Raw genomic sequence first — 16,882 nt, forward strand, 5'->3', positions numbered from 1 at the left:
TGCTCAGTTATTTTAGGATTATTCTCTAGATAGAAATATTCCTCGTAGCCTTTTCTATACATTTATAATATATTCATTTATAATATAATTATCCATTAAATACCTATATTTCTCCTTTTCGAAAAACTGATATTTTCACATGTGAAAATATCGTTACCATGCTATTGGTTTATAAACAAAAACTTTGTATAATAATAAAAGGTTTATTAAGTTGATTTTATGAATAATTATATAATAAACAGAATATTACATGGGCGCGAGATACGAAATTTATCTTCTCGTGTTGAAAATCTCTCCAACACTCGAAGATAAAGTTCGTATCTCCGCGCGCCCATGTAATATCCTCTATATATTAACTTAGTGTGTGTGTTTAATTCCAAGATTTTCATTCGTGTTACTCATCGATAGAATATCGTGCTCAGGAATTTACTTATTTTTTTAGCCAATCATGATTCAACCATATATTATCACATTGATTAGAGACTGACACCTGTCATAGAATTATTATAAATAGAGCTCATATGTAATTAGCTCAACACACAGAGAGTAGAATAAAGATCCTGGATCTCGTACCGAGAGCGGTCGTCCCATAACACTGGCGCGAAAAGTTAGTAGTAGACTCGCAGTAAACCCATTGTTTTTTGTTTTTTTTATCAACTAGTCTAACCACATAGCCATTTTTCTTTCACGGGTTAAACAAAATCACTCTACGAAGTTATTAATTATGACGCGATAACTCTTGAAGAAATAGAAAACACGCGCGCATGCTGTGTGCAGTCATAATGAAGCACGCGGGGGGTTGGCAGAATACGAGAAGTGTTAGGAGAAGCACAACGCGTAGCGGAGTGCTTCTCGACACTTCTTGAGTGTTCTGTCAATCCCCAAGTTCTTTATAACTCCTTACAGTACAGGAAGCAAGTTTTTTATTTCTTTTATAAAAGCAAAATTGACAAAAACCGTTATTTTGGATAGGAATGACGCAACTGAAAGTGCGGGCGCAATTCAACAGCAACAGCAGCAGCAACAGCAGCAGCAGTAGTGAGTAGTGAGTAGTGAGTAGTGAGTAGTGAGTAGTGAGTAGTGAGTAGTGAGTAGTGAGTAGTGAGTAGTGAGTAGTGAGTAGTGAGTAGTGAGTAGTGAGTAGTGAGTAGTGAGTAGTGAGTAGATAGTAGTAGTGGTGGTGGTGGTGGTAATGTTAGTGGTGCTGGTGCTGGTGGTAGTAGTAGAAATATACTAGTAGTTGTATACTACTAGTAGTAGTATGGTAGTAGTAGTATGGTAGTGTTCGTGGTATAGGTGTTTTTTGTTCTCAAGCCTAGTGCCACCGGCATTTCCTGGCATCCTGTATAGTATTCATGTATTTGATTAGATGGTGAGCAAATTCTCGCGCAATTTGTTTTGTGTTGAGTGATTTTCAGTTTTACGACCGCAACTTTAATTATAATTGCTACATACCTTTTTATCATTATAGCTAATAATTGCTCTACCCTTCCCCCTGACTATCGTCCCGGCTAGTTATTCTTGGTTGGGTTCCCTGCGTAAAACTAAGGCCCATTCTCCCAAATTCATTGCTCGACAAAATGGCGGCCAGGGCTTCGTTTAGAGGGTCTTTACGTATCATTCAAGGTAATCATGCATTCCTCACTATCTTGATGGATTATTTCCTAATTAATCACAATTTTTGTAATGCTTAATGTTCTAGATATCTGTATTACCCGATATTCAAACCGTGAAGCAAGTACCGCCTCTCAAATCAAGATTCAAAAGCCTCTCGGGTTTATGGCTGCACGTTGCAAAGCTGGTCGAAACAAAGTCAGAGAAATCAAGGTAATTCTTGTAAACTTTTTGAAACTCATATAAGTATTCTGTTTTGTTGTTGAAATGTTCTTTCGTAAAATAAGCAAGAATTGCGTGCAGGATTTTTTTTAAAAATTTGAATCCCGTTTATAAGCTTAAAATCTACTATGATTTTGTCAATTTTTCTGATTTATAAATTTAACTTTCTTTAAAAATATTCTTTCTTTAGCCTAATCCAAAGAAGATGATGATTGCTTCTAAAGTGAAAGATGTCTTTGACAATAATGAAATGGTGGCTGTCTTTCAGTATAATGACATGAACACCACTGAATGGGAGAACCTTAGACATAACTTGAGCAGAAGTGACATTAAGGTTAAAGTATTCCCCAACAAAGTAACCCACAAGGCCTTAGAGAATTCCATTTACCAAGAGATTTCACCGCTGTTCCTATGTACAACTTGCATTATGTATTCAAAGGAACCAAATGTGAAACCTCTGATTGATGCTGTCAAGAAACAGCCAAAGCTAGAGCTCCTTGGTGCAAAGGTCCAAAACAGGTTACTCTCTAGAACTGGTGTCAGAGAGTGTGCCAAACTACCACCTTTGAAAGAATTGCATGTTAATCTTGTCCAGCTTTTACAAAAACCTGCTTCTCAACTGAACTACCTTCTACAGCAGAACCAAAGACTGTTAACACAAAATCTTTTTCAGTATGTAGAACAAGAAAAGGAAGAATGTTGATACATGTAAAAGGATATTGTATTGGAATACTTTATAAGTTTTTACAAAGGAAACTAATCCAAATGGTATTTTGAAGGACTAAATCAAGGTGATATTTATATGCTACTTTGCATGTATCGATCTTTTATTTGGCTGATGGTCAAGTGTTGAAAAAATTCAGATTTTAATAAAGTAAAATTTTCAAAGAAACGTTCATGACTTTGTCAGCAGGAGCTAAACAGCTATACATTCTTTGCAAATATTGATTTCAAAACTTTGACTGTTCTCTAATGTTAATTCAAACAGTCTCCTTTGAAGAAATGCATTACATGACCTTGTCTTGTAAGCATTAAAATGTTTCCTGGTTGTGGCTCTTACAAAAGTTAGGCTAATATACCAGTTTCAAGATCCAAATAACTACCGTTTCTCGATTACAGTCATTTACACAGGGTTAGCCTTGATTTTGTGCAGAATATTCAGGTGTTCCAATCGAGGTCCATGGAGTCTGGAAGTTTTTACGCTGTTGAAGTTGTGCATTCTTTAATTTACTTTACTATTGGTATTTGTGAATATTTCAACACTGATACCAGGCTAACCCTGCGTAAATGATTCTGTAATCAAGAAATACAGCAGTAATTTAGGATTTGAAACTGGTCTATTTGGTAAAACATACAACAGGACTTGAAATCTCCCCATCCACTCCCCTACCCCAGGTTGGTACTCATAACTTTTAGGTGTTATAGTTAGTGACATGGTATCTTTTAGGACATTGAAATTTAGAACCATTACTTTGGTATGTTTTAGGGAGCAGAACAAGGAAATCTATGTATAATATTTAACCACTCTAATAATAGGTAGTACTCAGACCAGACAAGCATGTGTCGGCCATTTGACATCAATAGATAACACTGTAAGTGCAGCATGCAGAAATTTAAGTTATACATTCAATACCTTTGCTTAGTATTTTATTCTGGTCATGCTTATCATTTTTTTTTTGCTTCGGTTGGCTAGTCTTTTTGTCTTTATTCAAATTTTCTAGTGCTTTAGAGTTGAGTTTTTTCATTGTCACGGCTTACTGTCATGCAGACCGAACCTAGATTGTGCCTCAGTTTTCGTTCCCTGAGAATATCCTTGTATTCTTTGCTTGTTTCAAACATTTTTGTATAAGATACCATTTAGTTCAGCAGTTTTTTGGCTTTTTGTTTTGTAAAGACCATTACTGTCATTACTGTCATGAATGCTGCAGTTATTGGTTAAATAAATAAATAAATATGTCACTTTTTATCTTTCATGTTTGATATCTTAAGGTTTTCAGGGCAGGATTTAGGGTAATGCCAACAGGGCCACAGCCCCCCTTTTAATTCTTGTATTTTCTTTAAACTTGGCAAAAATTGTATTTGCATACAGTCTTGAAGATTTTCTTTTAGGACGAAGTAAAACAAGGCAAAGACCTGAATAAATTAAATACATCTTTAGTTTATGCACTAGAGGAAGGACAAGGTTCGTATGCTATATAATTAATTCAAGTGCACTTGAAAAACTCTTGAGTCTAACCATTTTAGAAAAAACTCTGTGAAAAACCTTCAAATGTCTGAGCCAGCCCCTACCACTCAGAATGAGTTACATCATTTGATTAAAAAACAATAAATTGGTCATCGAAACAATAGCACTAAACCTAACCTACCAAAAGCGGTACTGTACTTAGGGAGCAATGAAAAACCAGCTTTCGAGTGGTACTGGATTACTCAAATGTCTACTTTGATTGTTACTTGCATGGTTCTGAAATAGATCTTGTCATCCGAAATGTTTTCATGTTTCCATATTGTTTGGCGTACGACTACAATAATGCAGAATACAATATCAACCAGGCGTTACTTCTCTTTTATGAGGGGTACAGGAAACTACTCGAAAGTGGACCATGTGCAAACACTGTGTAAAACCATTGCTTATGTTTCTTGAAAAATCATTTTCAGCACAAACCATGCCGAAAACAAAAGCTAGGAAAAAATTATTTAGGGTTTTCTTTTGTTCAAAACAATTAACATTTAGATCTGCAGCCCAAAATGGTTTAGATTGTATCAGTCAATATCCCATGAAGGTAAAGGGTGAATGGGATATTGATTCATACTACCATGAAATTAGGTCGCAAGCACGAGTCAGCTGCCATTGTTTTGGTTTTCAAAACTGGTACCTGACCTTGTGGTGGTGGGAAAGATGAAAATGAACATGATAGATGCACTGAGAAAGAATGTCTAAATGAGTGCAATGTTACTCATGTGTGAGATCCAATGTTTGAAAGATAAAAAAGTTTATGGGAATGGCAATTTTACAGAAAAGGAACAATGGCAATTCATAGGTCTAAATAGCAGCCAGCTGTATGCAGTCTAGTACATGTATCCTGGGCTCCAGAGGTTGTATTTAGCTTCAGGTAGTTTCAGACGAGCACCTCTTCAGGACTTCCCATCAAAACAGCAAACACCTAAACAAGAATAAATAGCCTCTCAACCCAAGGGTTAGCAGTGTAACAGTTTTTACAGTGCTTTTCTAATAGCATGCATAGTATTATCATTATAACGAAGTAGGTTTTGGTGGTCAGGAGGTCAATAAATCCATTTCCATAACATTCCATAGACACATGCCCTTGAAAACTTTGTGTTTTCTGCCAATGTCATTGGAAAATTTCGATTGGTGTTCACCATAACTCTATTGTAATATAATAAGTGTGATTGTGAAGTGATGTAAAGATCAACTAGTGCTTAATTGTTTAAAATAAGTAGTCTGTGAATGTGAATGGTTGAAACCCCGGGTTGAAACATTTAAATAAAATCAGAGAAAACACCAAAATATACTGAATTTCAATACACTCAAATTACAATTTTTTTGCATTAATAGACGAACAATAATATAAAGATTTAAGACTAAAAGGATTTAAAGATGATGTGTAACCAGAAGGTCTTTGATTGCAAGAAGCAGGCAGTTGGATATTCCCAACATCCACCAAAATGTACAATGATTGTAGACTCTTCTTGCAAATATAGCCAACTTTACAGACGTCGATCCTGATCCATGTCTTGAATGTACAAGTGGTTATCTTCACAAAATAGTTCAATTTAATATTTAAAAGTCTTGTGTTCTCAATGATGCCCTTCATCTGGTTTTTCAAATACTTTTTCCAACACACAAGCAACAACGAAAGCTCCAATACCCCATCCAAGACCAGGAAACATTCTCCGAATATTACCGTGCTTGTTTATAGAAGGATGGTATCTCCATGCTTCAAAGCGTGCCCAGGGATCTCTAGCAACTGTGACTTTCTTTCCTGCAGGGTCCATGATTGAAAAAGGGGCTAAAAAGACGATATTTTTTGCTCTTTTTCTCTTCTAACTTTGACTTCAACCTTTGGTGCTGCTACCTTACCCGCAAGGAATTGTGGGCTTAGCACAGGAAGCCCAACACCCTAAACTCCCAACGTCCTCGATTTCCAAAGGCAAAGAACTAACCTAAACATTATACCTGATTCATAATGAATATTCATTCCATTAAATGCTTTTACTGCAATTTTATCATGAGTAATCGTGAATTATGTCATCAGGTCAGGGTTGAAAGGTAACGGGGAAATTCCCTATTTTTCCTATCCAATGTCGATTCTGATTGGACAGCTGGTAATTATAAAGCTACATGGGCTGCGACGTGTTGATCACTCCACTCCTTCCCTAATAAACTAAGTGGAAGGATTTATATTGCAGACAGTAAGCTGTGGACGGCTGTGGACTGCTTCAATTCAGGTAAAGATATATCGATACTGAGACTTAGAATGACAGTTCCTTTGTTCAAGTTGGGTGGGTTAAAAAATTATGTGAAGGTAGTAGAGTCAGGGACATCTCACAAATCAGGACACATGTATAAGTAAGTTTGAAGTAAGTTTAACTTGTGGTATTTGTATTTTAGCTTGCACATATTTTGTAGTATATCAATAAGAGGATAGATTTTAGTTTTGCCATTTTTAACTTACTAATAAAACCATACGGTTTATTAGGTAATACTAGTAGAGGGATCGGGAGTTCCCCTCTACATTAGTAGAGGGAGATGCCCGAGCTACTATGTTGAAACGAAAGTGAAAGTGAAGCCAGTAAGGATTATTGGTCAAGCTTATAATTGACAAACTTGATCTAACTTTATTTAATTCAGTTAATAGACTTACTTTCACTTTCTAAAGTTTAGATATTTTATTTTTAGACTATAAGCTTAAATAGAGGATATTACATGGGCGCGCGGAGATACGAAATTTATCTTCGAGTGTTGAAAAGATCTCTCACGAGTGAGCGCAGCGAACGAGTGAGAGATTTTCAACACGAGAAGATAAATTTCGTATCTCCAAGCGCCCATGTAATATTCTGTTTATTACATAATTATCAAGAAGTATGTTTTGGCTTTTTCAGGCAATTCTTTCCGTGTATTTTTGAATAGCCATCGCAATGGTGTTATTTTCACACGTGAAAATAACATGCTATTTTCACGTTTGAAGATATCAATTTTTCGAAATAGAGAAAAATAGATATTTCATTGGTAATTATATAATAAATATATATAATATTGCTTTATAATACCACAAAAAAGAAAAAAACTTTTTGAGCTCCAGAAACTCCAGCATGCACCAACAAAGGCTATAATGTTTAGCTTATGGCATGGGCTAAGATTTATTAAGTGTATTATAGCTAGGACAGCTTTGCATTGAATAAACTCATGAACATTAGCCTAATTTTAAGGCTCAAATAAATTGTTATAAATTTTGATTTGATGCAGACAGTCAAAGATAAAGCTACAGCACTTATAGATCAAGATACATGCGGTTTAAGAGTTTATTGCTACAGTTGGTCATTGTCCTATTCATCTTGACTTTATTCTTCTCATTCCAAGTTCAAGGGAAGAAAAGGAAACGAAAAAAGAAAGAAGGCAAGACCATGTCCAGTACTGACCTCAACAACCAGCTGAGGTATTACTCTGCACAACATGTTAAGATTCAAGAATCTGACTATGAATGGGCAAAGTCTTTAGTGGAGAAGTATGTCAAAGATGAGCTATGGAATTACATCCGTGAAAACTCTGAATTTCCTCTGCAGAAACTTGAATATACTGGAAGCCACTATGAACGATTGAAGACTGAGGCTGCTGATGAAGTAGATGTTATGATAGTCCTGGATGCTAAAAGACACATAACTAAAGAAGAGGTAGAAGGGGTTCCAGGCTGGGTGAAGCTTAAAGTTCATAAAACTGACTCCCCATTTAATAATATGAAGTATGTCAATCCCCACCAATATATTCTGCCAGAAAAGATACTTTCAAAATGGCTGTTCTCAATTGTTATAAGAGCAAGAAATGCTTTTCAGGAAAAAGCTACAGATTTAGCTGTTTCTTTTGAAGTACGAAAGCATGGCCCTGCAGTACAGCTTGATATCACTGAAGTTGCAAGTGGAAAAACATTGTCTGTGGATCTTGTTTTGGCATTTGGATTTGATGATCATGAATTTTATGTTGCAAAACCTTATAAGATCAAGAACCCAAACAAGCGCCTTCCTTGCAATAAGGATATTCTGTTAAGAAAGTCATTTTCCACCCGTGAAAAGGCCAAATTGAAAAGCATGGATAATATGGACAGTGGTTGCCGACATGAACTCCTAAGGATTGTGAAGACGATTGTGAGAAATGACTCTGCTCTTAAGGGAAAGCTGACCACATACCATTTAAAGACAGCTTTTCTCTGGTGAGTTTTTTAATTAATCTAGAGAGGAAGGCAGGGGCAGTTCCAGCCAAAAATATAAGGGGGCCAGTAGACCAAATTTTGTTTGACTTGTTAGTAATGACTCATTTTACTATAAATCCATTACTTTGATGAAATAAAACTATATATGGCTGAAGAGGGGCTACAGTCCCCCTTTGCCCCTCCCTGGATCTGCCCCTGAAAGGGAAGAGATAGGGGGCTTAAGTCTCCTGAAAAGCTGTTTTTAGTTTTGCCATGCATTAATTATTGCTACCAGACACTTAGGGGAATTATTTGACATTTAAATTATCTAGTAGTAGCACCATCTATCCCGTAAAGTTCTCCAATGATCATAAACATAAAGCACATTGAGACAATGTGAAATGCACTATATATTAATCATCATCATCATCAGCATAGGTATATAGGCATAGGCATAGGCATAGGCATAGGCATAGGCATAGGCATAGGCATAGGCATAGGCATCGGCATCGGCATCGGCATCGGCATCGGCATCAGCATAGGCATAGGCATCAGCATCATCATCATCATTATTTTCACTTTTCGACGACATAATGTCACTGTGTTTTTCTAATCAACACATGCAACGTGCTTGATTCAATTGATTGTAACAAGATTTCTTTATTGAAAAACTTTCTGCAGGTTTAACCAAGATGAGTCAAAAAGTTGGCATCGTGATGAGTTAGGAAACAGATTCCTTGATTACATTCAATATCTTGTTGATGCCCTTAAACAAAAGAATCTTCCAAACTTTTGGGTGCATGAAGTTAATTTGTTGGAAGATATTGAGGATGTAGTTATAGGAAACATGGTTGGACGATTGCAGCGACTATTGAGCAGTGACAATGAAAGAAGCAAAATTCTCAAAGGTATTTTAATTCATGATAAAAGTCTTGTTGGCAATCTTAATCAGTATTGATTAAACATAATAGACGATTATTGGCCAGACTGGAAAAAAGTTCTACTTTGTTTGTAACCAAATAAAGAGTTACTATTATTATTATTATTATTTTTATTATTGGATGATATAATAAATCAATGATATCTGCCAAAGCCAATAGAAGGCTGAGATGGATGATACAGCCAAGGTCTTCAGATAATTATTTAATGATACTATGCATATACGAAAACCGAATGTATAATCTTGAATAGTCTTTTGTTATTCTATTGAATGATTTTGTAGCATGTTGGATTTTTTAGTAGCTTGACTTATGTACACTGTAGTCATGAATCCTTAGGGACAGTCATGCAAATAATGTCACACTCATCTCTTATTCACCTAAGCACATCTAATGGCTAATATGTACCTATGCAGGGCCTAAGATAATGGCAGGACATCAGTCGCCATGCAGTCATGATCACCAACCAAATTAGTTTTAGCTCTGTTATACTTGTTTCTGACTTGATGCTACTGCCAGGTCAAAACGACTTGCAATGCAAAGATTTGACTGGAAAAGTTCCAATTCTGGCCTGACATGGTTCGATAACCAGCCATTATTTTAAGCATATTGAGCCCTGCAATATGCTGCAATATCTTCTCTGAAGAAATTGTTACTGTAAGACTTCAGACAAAGACTGCTGTCTTGATTTCAATGTGACTTTCATTTTTCATTTTGCAGTCCCTACCTCTGACTTGCCATCGTTGACAAGTCAGCGTTCAATCAAAGAAGAAGGAATCTTAGACCTTCTGCGTGCATTCATAGATGACATGGGGAAAGCTCTCAGTAAGAGTATCAGAGATTCAAGAGAGCTTTTTAACAAGTATGTCAAGGATGTCATACTCAAGAAGTGCAAAGAAAATTACCCAGATTTGATCAGTCATTTTGAGTATTCTGGTAACTTGTATGAAAAACTCATGACTGAAGGCCAAGATGATGATGTTGTTATTTTAATGGTTTTGAAAATGAAAAGCAATGATGTTATCCCTATGATCCATGAAGGGTATAGTAAATTCAAGGTGCAGGGCCAAAGATATGAGTCATTTTCAGATAGCGAAGGTTTTGTCTCTCCAGAGAAGATGAGAAGATGTTTTTTTAAAATCGTGAGAGAAGAGGCACAAAGTTGTGCAAAGGAATTTGGACTGGACATAAAGATTTCTCAGCCTACAAAAAACAGCCCATTGAAGCTGGACATCAAGATTAGTCAGGCAAGCTGCCAAGAGAAAAATCTGTGTCTGAATGCAGGAGCTGCGTCAAATGCTTGCTTCAAGACGCCATCAATCAGAGTATGTCTGATGCCTGCCTTTGAATTAGTTAAAAGAAAGTTCTTTGTGCCCATAGAATCATATCATTTTGAAGACTCTGTCACAACTAAAGCCAGCAACAACTGGGAGCAATCATTTTCTCTTGAGATGAAGAATATATTACAAGAAATGGACACAGATGGAGGCTGTCGCCATGACCTGTACAAAGTGGTAAACACCATCCTCAAGCGAGAACCAACATTTTCTTATCTCCTGCCACACATGAAGATGCTTTTCGTAAAATTCATCAAGGACTCCACCAAGAACTGGGACAAGTCTAAACTAGGCAACAAATTTGAGGAGTTTTTTTCTTTCTTGGCTGGCTTGCTGGAAAATAAAAAGTTGAAGCATTTCTGGCTTGACGATGTTGACTTGCTGTCCAATGTTCCAACCATGACTTTGGAAAACATGGAAAAGAGAGTGAAGAGAATTCTGAGCAGCGATCAGGAAAAACAAAAAATATTAAAATATTAATTGTTATTAATATTTACTGAACTTCTAAACTGAAATTAGTCACTGAGTGGATTTACACATTGCATGTTCATGTAGCTAATGTACAACGTACAAAAAGGGCTGTAAGCAACCAGGACAGTTGGTCTGTTATACAGTAACTGGACCATTTTTTTCCCAACAGAACCATTTTTCCCCTCATAAAAAATGGAAGAATTGAAAAAAGCGTTTTCCATCTTCTTCTCAGGGCCACTTTTTTGAAAACCAGACCACTGCCAAAATCATGTGGCTATGGCCCTGGCAGATAAATATTTTCATACAATTAGAGATACATTCTTAGTTTTAGGTGTTATAGATTATGTGACAAAATTACTATTTGAAATTGAGGATAATATTGCTTCATAAAATTAGGATTTTATGTATTACAGTGCATTGTATGGATATAGCTATACTAATAAAGGAATTTTTTCAGATCACTTTCGTTCATATTTTCCTTTTCTCTATTTTCTTTTCTTTTCTCTGCTTCTTTTCTTCTAGATATATTTTTGTTTTCTCTGCTTTTCCCTTTTACACTTACTTGTTGTATATGTTTTCTTCACAGTCCATACTTCTGTTTTTACCTTTTTTATTTTTTCTATTTTTTCTTGAACTGTCCCGTCGTTCAAAACTAAATCGTGATTTTCCTTCTGAGCAAATGATTGGGTTACCTGTGGAATTCAAACAACTTTTTCAAGTTTTTTATTTTTTTATTTTTTGCGTAACAAAGAAAAACCCGATTTAAACAAATTGCAATTATGAATTGTTAAATGCTTGTATTTTTCACTTCTATTATTTATCGAAATATCTTGGTCTTTTTAAAAAAATACGTCTTATCATATCTATGACTGTATTTATATTGGTCACCCTGTGGTCCCGAGGGAATGTGATACGGCTTCGTCCCCATGCCAACAAGATACAAAGCTCAACTTGAATCGGATGGCATATATGCATTCCAAACCGTACACGAAGATCAGTACATAAAAGATCTCTTTACTGAACGGTGTTATAAAACAACAGCTATCTAAACGCTAAAAATCTATAAAGAAGCAAACAAGCAACTACAGAGATGCCTAATCCCAGAATTTCCACTCAAGGTTAGTAAGTTTTTGACCATGTAAACTTGGTATTTTAGGTTTTTGCGAAGAATTTACGACGGATAAAAAATTAAAATGCACCCTGCTGATAAATTACTTTAGTCCTTTATATGTTGTTTATAGTTGTTTTTGCTCGTAAATTAACTTGTGTTGATAGTGGAATCGTTTTCTTTTTAGTTTCGATCGTTATCTAGTGAGTTTACGAATTTACGTGTGTTGGTTTGTGTTAATAAGAAATTGAAGTTATTTATATTCAGTACGCTCATAGTTAAACCATGGTACGCTAACTTACTCAAGGCATTTATCATATTAAGTTGTGACTCAAACGATATTTTGGTAATGATCGTGCTACTGTTTTATGTAAAACGTTCGCACATGATAAGGTTTAAAGTGCTTTACGGTGCCCAGCCTTGCAAGCTGAGGTCCTTTTCTACTCCGCTAGGAAGGCTAGGAAGCGAGAGGACAAAAAAATTATTTTCTTTTTCTCTCGCTTCCTAAACTTCCTAGCGGGGTAGAAAAGGATCTCTGCTTGCAGGGTACATGCACATTATGCTGATAATCAAAAGGGCTGTTAAAAATAAGCTCTATATAAACTTGTATATTTTTTTCTTGAAATAGACTGGTATTATGATGCCCCAAATAAGAAGTCAATTGCCAAGGCAAAAGAACCACCGCCTGCATCACAAATCCCAGGCCTTAGCAATTTTATCGAAGAACCAAATGAAATGGAAGAAAGACAATTCAGGAGAAAATGGCTAAGAGATACTGATTCTAATTACATAAAACTAGCTAAAGGTGGTGGCAGAAAACATCTTTTGGATTATAGGGAACCCCCAAGTGAGAAACCTGAAGAAGTTGGCTACCCACGTGTGGATTGGTTTGACCACTACAACCCTGAACCTGAAAATGTTGAAGAATTTTCCTCTGCCCCACCCCCTGTGGAAATGCCAAGGAGCAAACGAATGATGCCACGCACTCAACCGTAAGTAATATTCATGCAGCTACATATTTCATAATCAGACTTGGTTTTAAGATTATTTAAAATTGTTGACACTTGAGGGGATAAAAAAGTGTTTTTCTTGATCATGTTAGTGTTAACAATTTAAATGATTAATACAGTATACAGTACTGTACTACTATACCCGTGTAGCTAGAGAATGAAAGCCCCACGAGCCAGAGGAGAGAACCAACAAGCAACTCTACTCGCATATCTCATGGTGGCACATTACTAGAGCAGTGTGCACCTCCCGTGCTTCACGCTTAAAGTATACAGTATACTTGCATCCTAATCTATCTGTATTACATAATTATTTGATGTTTGTACATTAGGCACAGAGTTCTTCCAGAGTGGTACGTTCATGATCGCCGTGACGAAGAAGAAAAAGAACCTTTAAATGATCTTCATGTTGACCAATCAGGCAAAAAGAAAAACATCATATCTTTTGACAACATGTCAGCATGGGAAAGGTTAGTTTCATATAGAAATAAACGATTCAAATTGCCCAATAATATTGGTTTCAAAGTGGCAAACGTTTTAGTAACAAAAAATAATTGCGTATAAGTTGCTGGCTAGCCTCCTTTGCAGCCGTTCTAAGGGTTGTCACGCAACATTTCCTTCCCCACAAATGTCTGCTTACTAGAGCCGAACATTCCTTTCCCAAAATCGTCCAACCAGCATGAACCTACTAAAAACAAGAAGGTTCATGCTGATTGGTTGATATTTCGTGGAAAGCCACATAACAAAAATGGCGTCCTTTGAAGAAGTATTTCAGCGTGTTTGTAGTGTTTTCAAAATTAATAATTTAAATTCTCATCAAAAAGAAGCAATTGAATTTTTCATAAATCAATTTCACTGGTGTAACATCCATGAATCATCCATATCCATAACTTCAAACACCTCTACACTTCTTCGATTTATCTTCTTTCGTCACCCAGTGTACTAGTTGTCGCCTTCCAAAATATTCCAAAGCAAATTTTGACAGCATGTGGCATTCCTTTCAAGTTGGCGTGAAATTTCTAACGCAGGATTTGATTGGCTCTTGAAGAGACAATAGGCCAATTATGATTGGCCCATGATGTCACATCGATAACAATGGGAAAGGAATGTTCAGCTCAAGTAAGCAGACATTTGTGGGGAGGGAAACGTTGCATGACGACCCTAAGAATGGCCGAGAAGGAGGCTAGTTGCTGGTCAGATAAAACATTTCAGCATCATTGGGTTTATTAAAGAGGTACCTTTGCCAAAACTTGGAATCTAATAGGGTAAGGCACACAGTGTCCGAATGGTACCCTCCTGTGGATTTGTATGGATTTTTAATTCCTGAAGTATTGTATTTCTTACAGAGAAGCAAAAGATGAGGCAAATGCAAGGAATGGCAGGCATGTGAAGCTTCCACCATTACACAGCAAAGGGAAGCAGGAGAAGAGTAAAGCATCTAAAGTCGTTCAACAATTTCCAAAACGATATGCAACTAGAGTACCTAAAATGTAAGTTTCTTGAGAATACCATAATTTAGTGAGGATTTTGAAAGAGATGGGACTTTAACTATGTATTAAGCTTTGGCTGTTCAACTGGATTTGGAAGTTGATCTTTGAGGATCAAGAAGAGCCTGGAGAAAAACCCTTGAAGAATAGGAAAGAACCAGCAAACAACTCTACTCAAACACAATGCTGTGACCGGCGTGACTCAAACTTGGGTTGCATTGGTGGGAGACAGAGCATTAGTTGTGCACACTACCAGTGCTCCATGTAAACTACAGACCATACTTGTTGCAAGTGCATTTATACTCACAAAATTTGACCATTTTATTTGTTAACAGGGATAGTGAGCCAGTTGATTTTCGGCATTTAATGTCAATGGGATACCAGAGAGACTGGTTTGACGATCAAAATCAAAAGCATGTAGAAGAAAAAAGGAAACTACAGGTATATTATATAATACCTTTAGAAAATTAGGTCATTTATAAAAAATATTATTCTATATTCTCAAACACATAAAAATACAAATAAATGATTAAAATAATTATTATTGTCTTTTAGTAAATAATTTTAATTTGCTCTATTTAAAGGTAGAGAGACAGAAAAACGACCAAAAAGCCTCAAAACAAATGAGGGAAGCCATTGAAATGAGGTATGTACAGTAATAGAGACAAATTTTTGTAAATATCCTACAGAGCCCTGTATTAGGTTTTTTCCAAGGAATTTTGTGAAGCGTCTGGGAGGCTGTAATCTATTCAGCTTCCTGGTACCAGCTTCCTAGGTTACCAGCATGACTCGTAGCTGAAGGAACTACAGAGGACATTAAATAGTTCTTCACCTTCATGAGCTTGACTAATATTTTTTATACTGGGTACTTAATTGTAAGTATTTTTAATCACAGAAAACCAAAATACAATGTCACAGAAGATGAAGACAGACATATGTTCAAGCTGTCAAGGTAAGGAAGAATTAGAATAGGACTTTATTTTATTATTAAGTCATCAGTTTGCATCACATTTTGGAATACATGTAAGTTATCATTGTCAAACCCAAATATGAATCATCCTACAAATAAAGGTATATTTTATTAGCTCTCTGCAGAATTTTTTTGGACCTTGAAGTACTAATGCAGGCACTTATAATTGATATTTTAACTTGTTTTTTTCCAGATTTCAAAAAGTTCAGCCTAGAGTAGAGAGTTTCCGCACCTGAGCCATTTGTTTGTAAATTATATATGTACTAAGTTATTTTATCAGTGTATCATTCTCAAGGATTCCTTTAAATTAAAACAATTTGTGGTATAGAAGCTGCACTAACCCTAAAAACTGAAACAAAAAAAGAGGTAAATTCGATAGAGTGCTCACACTAAATCAGCGAAACAAATACTAATTTTTAGCACTAAAAAGTGATAATTAAACAATAGAAAACAAAGGATTCTGTATGAAATAGTACTGATTAGTACTAGTTAATGTTCACGGTTTTAGTGCGTGCATTCTATATTCCGACTATATTTTGAATTGGTTTACTCATAATTTTTATAGAAACTGCCAGTTTTAAACTTTACTACATTTTGACTGTTTTTAATGACTGATATATGTCATAATGTTCTCTATACATTATAAGTTTTAATCTTTTTAAAGTTTTAAAGTAAAAAGCTTCATGCACAAAAGAGGATTAATTCTGGACAACACATCTATACCTAGTTGCAATGACAGATGGATTTCCTATTTTAAAACAAAACTTGTTTTGCTGCTCAGAGTTTCAATATAATCCTGAACTTTCATGTAAATAATTATTGTGGAATGGTAAACATAACATTCCAAAAGCATTCATATATTAAGTTGCTTTAAAAATTGATTTGAATATTACAGTATTGCTGTGTTTCTGAACATTTGGATGTCAAAACCAATCAGAGTCTCATAAACTTTTGTATATAATTTATAGTGTTATAAGAGTATTTCCATTATTATGGACGATTTAATAGTATAATTATGAAAGAAACAAGACGAAAAATTGTATTATATATGAAAAAAGATTTTATATATGAAATATGATTTTAAATTTTTGTAAACTTTGATTACCAGAAATGCATTAAAAATATCAATCAAACTTTATATTGTTTTTATTGTATACACTCAATAGTACTTTTGTTAATGTATATGCAATAGTCCCCTTCACAGTTCCCTGCGCCATCTTGAAAGTTAGCTGTGCCTTTGCATCGAAGTGAGACGAACGGTGAGCTTGCAATGATAGAGACGTGTGACATTGTTCAAGGTGTTAAA

At 35.6% G+C, this 16,882-nt stretch overlaps 3 protein-coding genes across 5 annotated transcripts; all 3 read left to right on the forward strand.

Annotated features, from left to right (window-relative positions):
• Positions 1-1,565: 1,565 nt before the first annotated feature.
• On the forward strand, positions 1,566-3,800 carry LOC116292928 (uncharacterized). Its single transcript, XM_031700275.2, has 3 exons — positions 1,566-1,626; positions 1,703-1,827; positions 2,027-3,800. The coding sequence occupies exons 1-3, from the start codon at positions 1,581-1,583 to the stop codon at positions 2,537-2,539; spliced, it is 684 nt and encodes a 227-aa protein (XP_031556135.2). The 5' UTR covers positions 1,566-1,580; the 3' UTR covers positions 2,540-3,800.
• A 2,308-nt stretch (positions 3,801-6,108) lies between these two features.
• Positions 6,109-11,465, forward strand: LOC116292926 (uncharacterized). Of its 3 annotated transcripts, XM_031700274.2 has the most exons (5): positions 6,218-6,303; positions 7,436-7,511; positions 7,639-8,279; positions 8,940-9,166; positions 9,917-11,465. In XM_031700274.2, the coding sequence occupies exons 3-5, from the start codon at positions 7,705-7,707 to the stop codon at positions 11,011-11,013; spliced, it is 1,899 nt and encodes a 632-aa protein (XP_031556134.2). In that variant the 5' UTR covers positions 6,218-6,303; positions 7,436-7,511; positions 7,639-7,704; the 3' UTR covers positions 11,014-11,465. The 3 variants fall into 3 exon arrangements, with proteins under 3 accessions (XP_031556131.2, XP_031556133.2, XP_031556134.2); XM_031700271.2 differs by having other exon boundaries at positions 6,109-6,303; positions 7,322-8,279; XM_031700273.2 differs by having other exon boundaries at positions 6,111-6,303; positions 7,436-8,279.
• Positions 11,466-11,938: 473 nt separating this feature from the next.
• On the forward strand, positions 11,939-16,709 carry LOC116292936 (uncharacterized protein C7orf57 homolog). The gene is made up of 8 exons (XM_031700284.2): positions 11,939-12,122; positions 12,741-13,104; positions 13,452-13,589; positions 14,466-14,609; positions 14,942-15,047; positions 15,191-15,252; positions 15,502-15,558; positions 15,770-16,709. The coding sequence occupies exons 1-8, from the start codon at positions 12,095-12,097 to the stop codon at positions 15,810-15,812; spliced, it is 942 nt and encodes a 313-aa protein (XP_031556144.2). The 5' UTR covers positions 11,939-12,094; the 3' UTR covers positions 15,813-16,709.
• Positions 16,710-16,882: the final 173 nt, after the last annotated feature.

This window comes from Actinia tenebrosa, unplaced genomic scaffold, assembly GCF_029948245.1.
Source record: "Actinia tenebrosa isolate PJP-AT-01 unplaced genomic scaffold, QUT_ActTen_1.0 PGA_scaffold11__36_contigs__length_13525064, whole genome shotgun sequence".
In the NCBI taxonomy this organism is placed as follows: Eukaryota; Metazoa; Cnidaria; class Anthozoa; order Actiniaria; family Actiniidae; genus Actinia; species Actinia tenebrosa.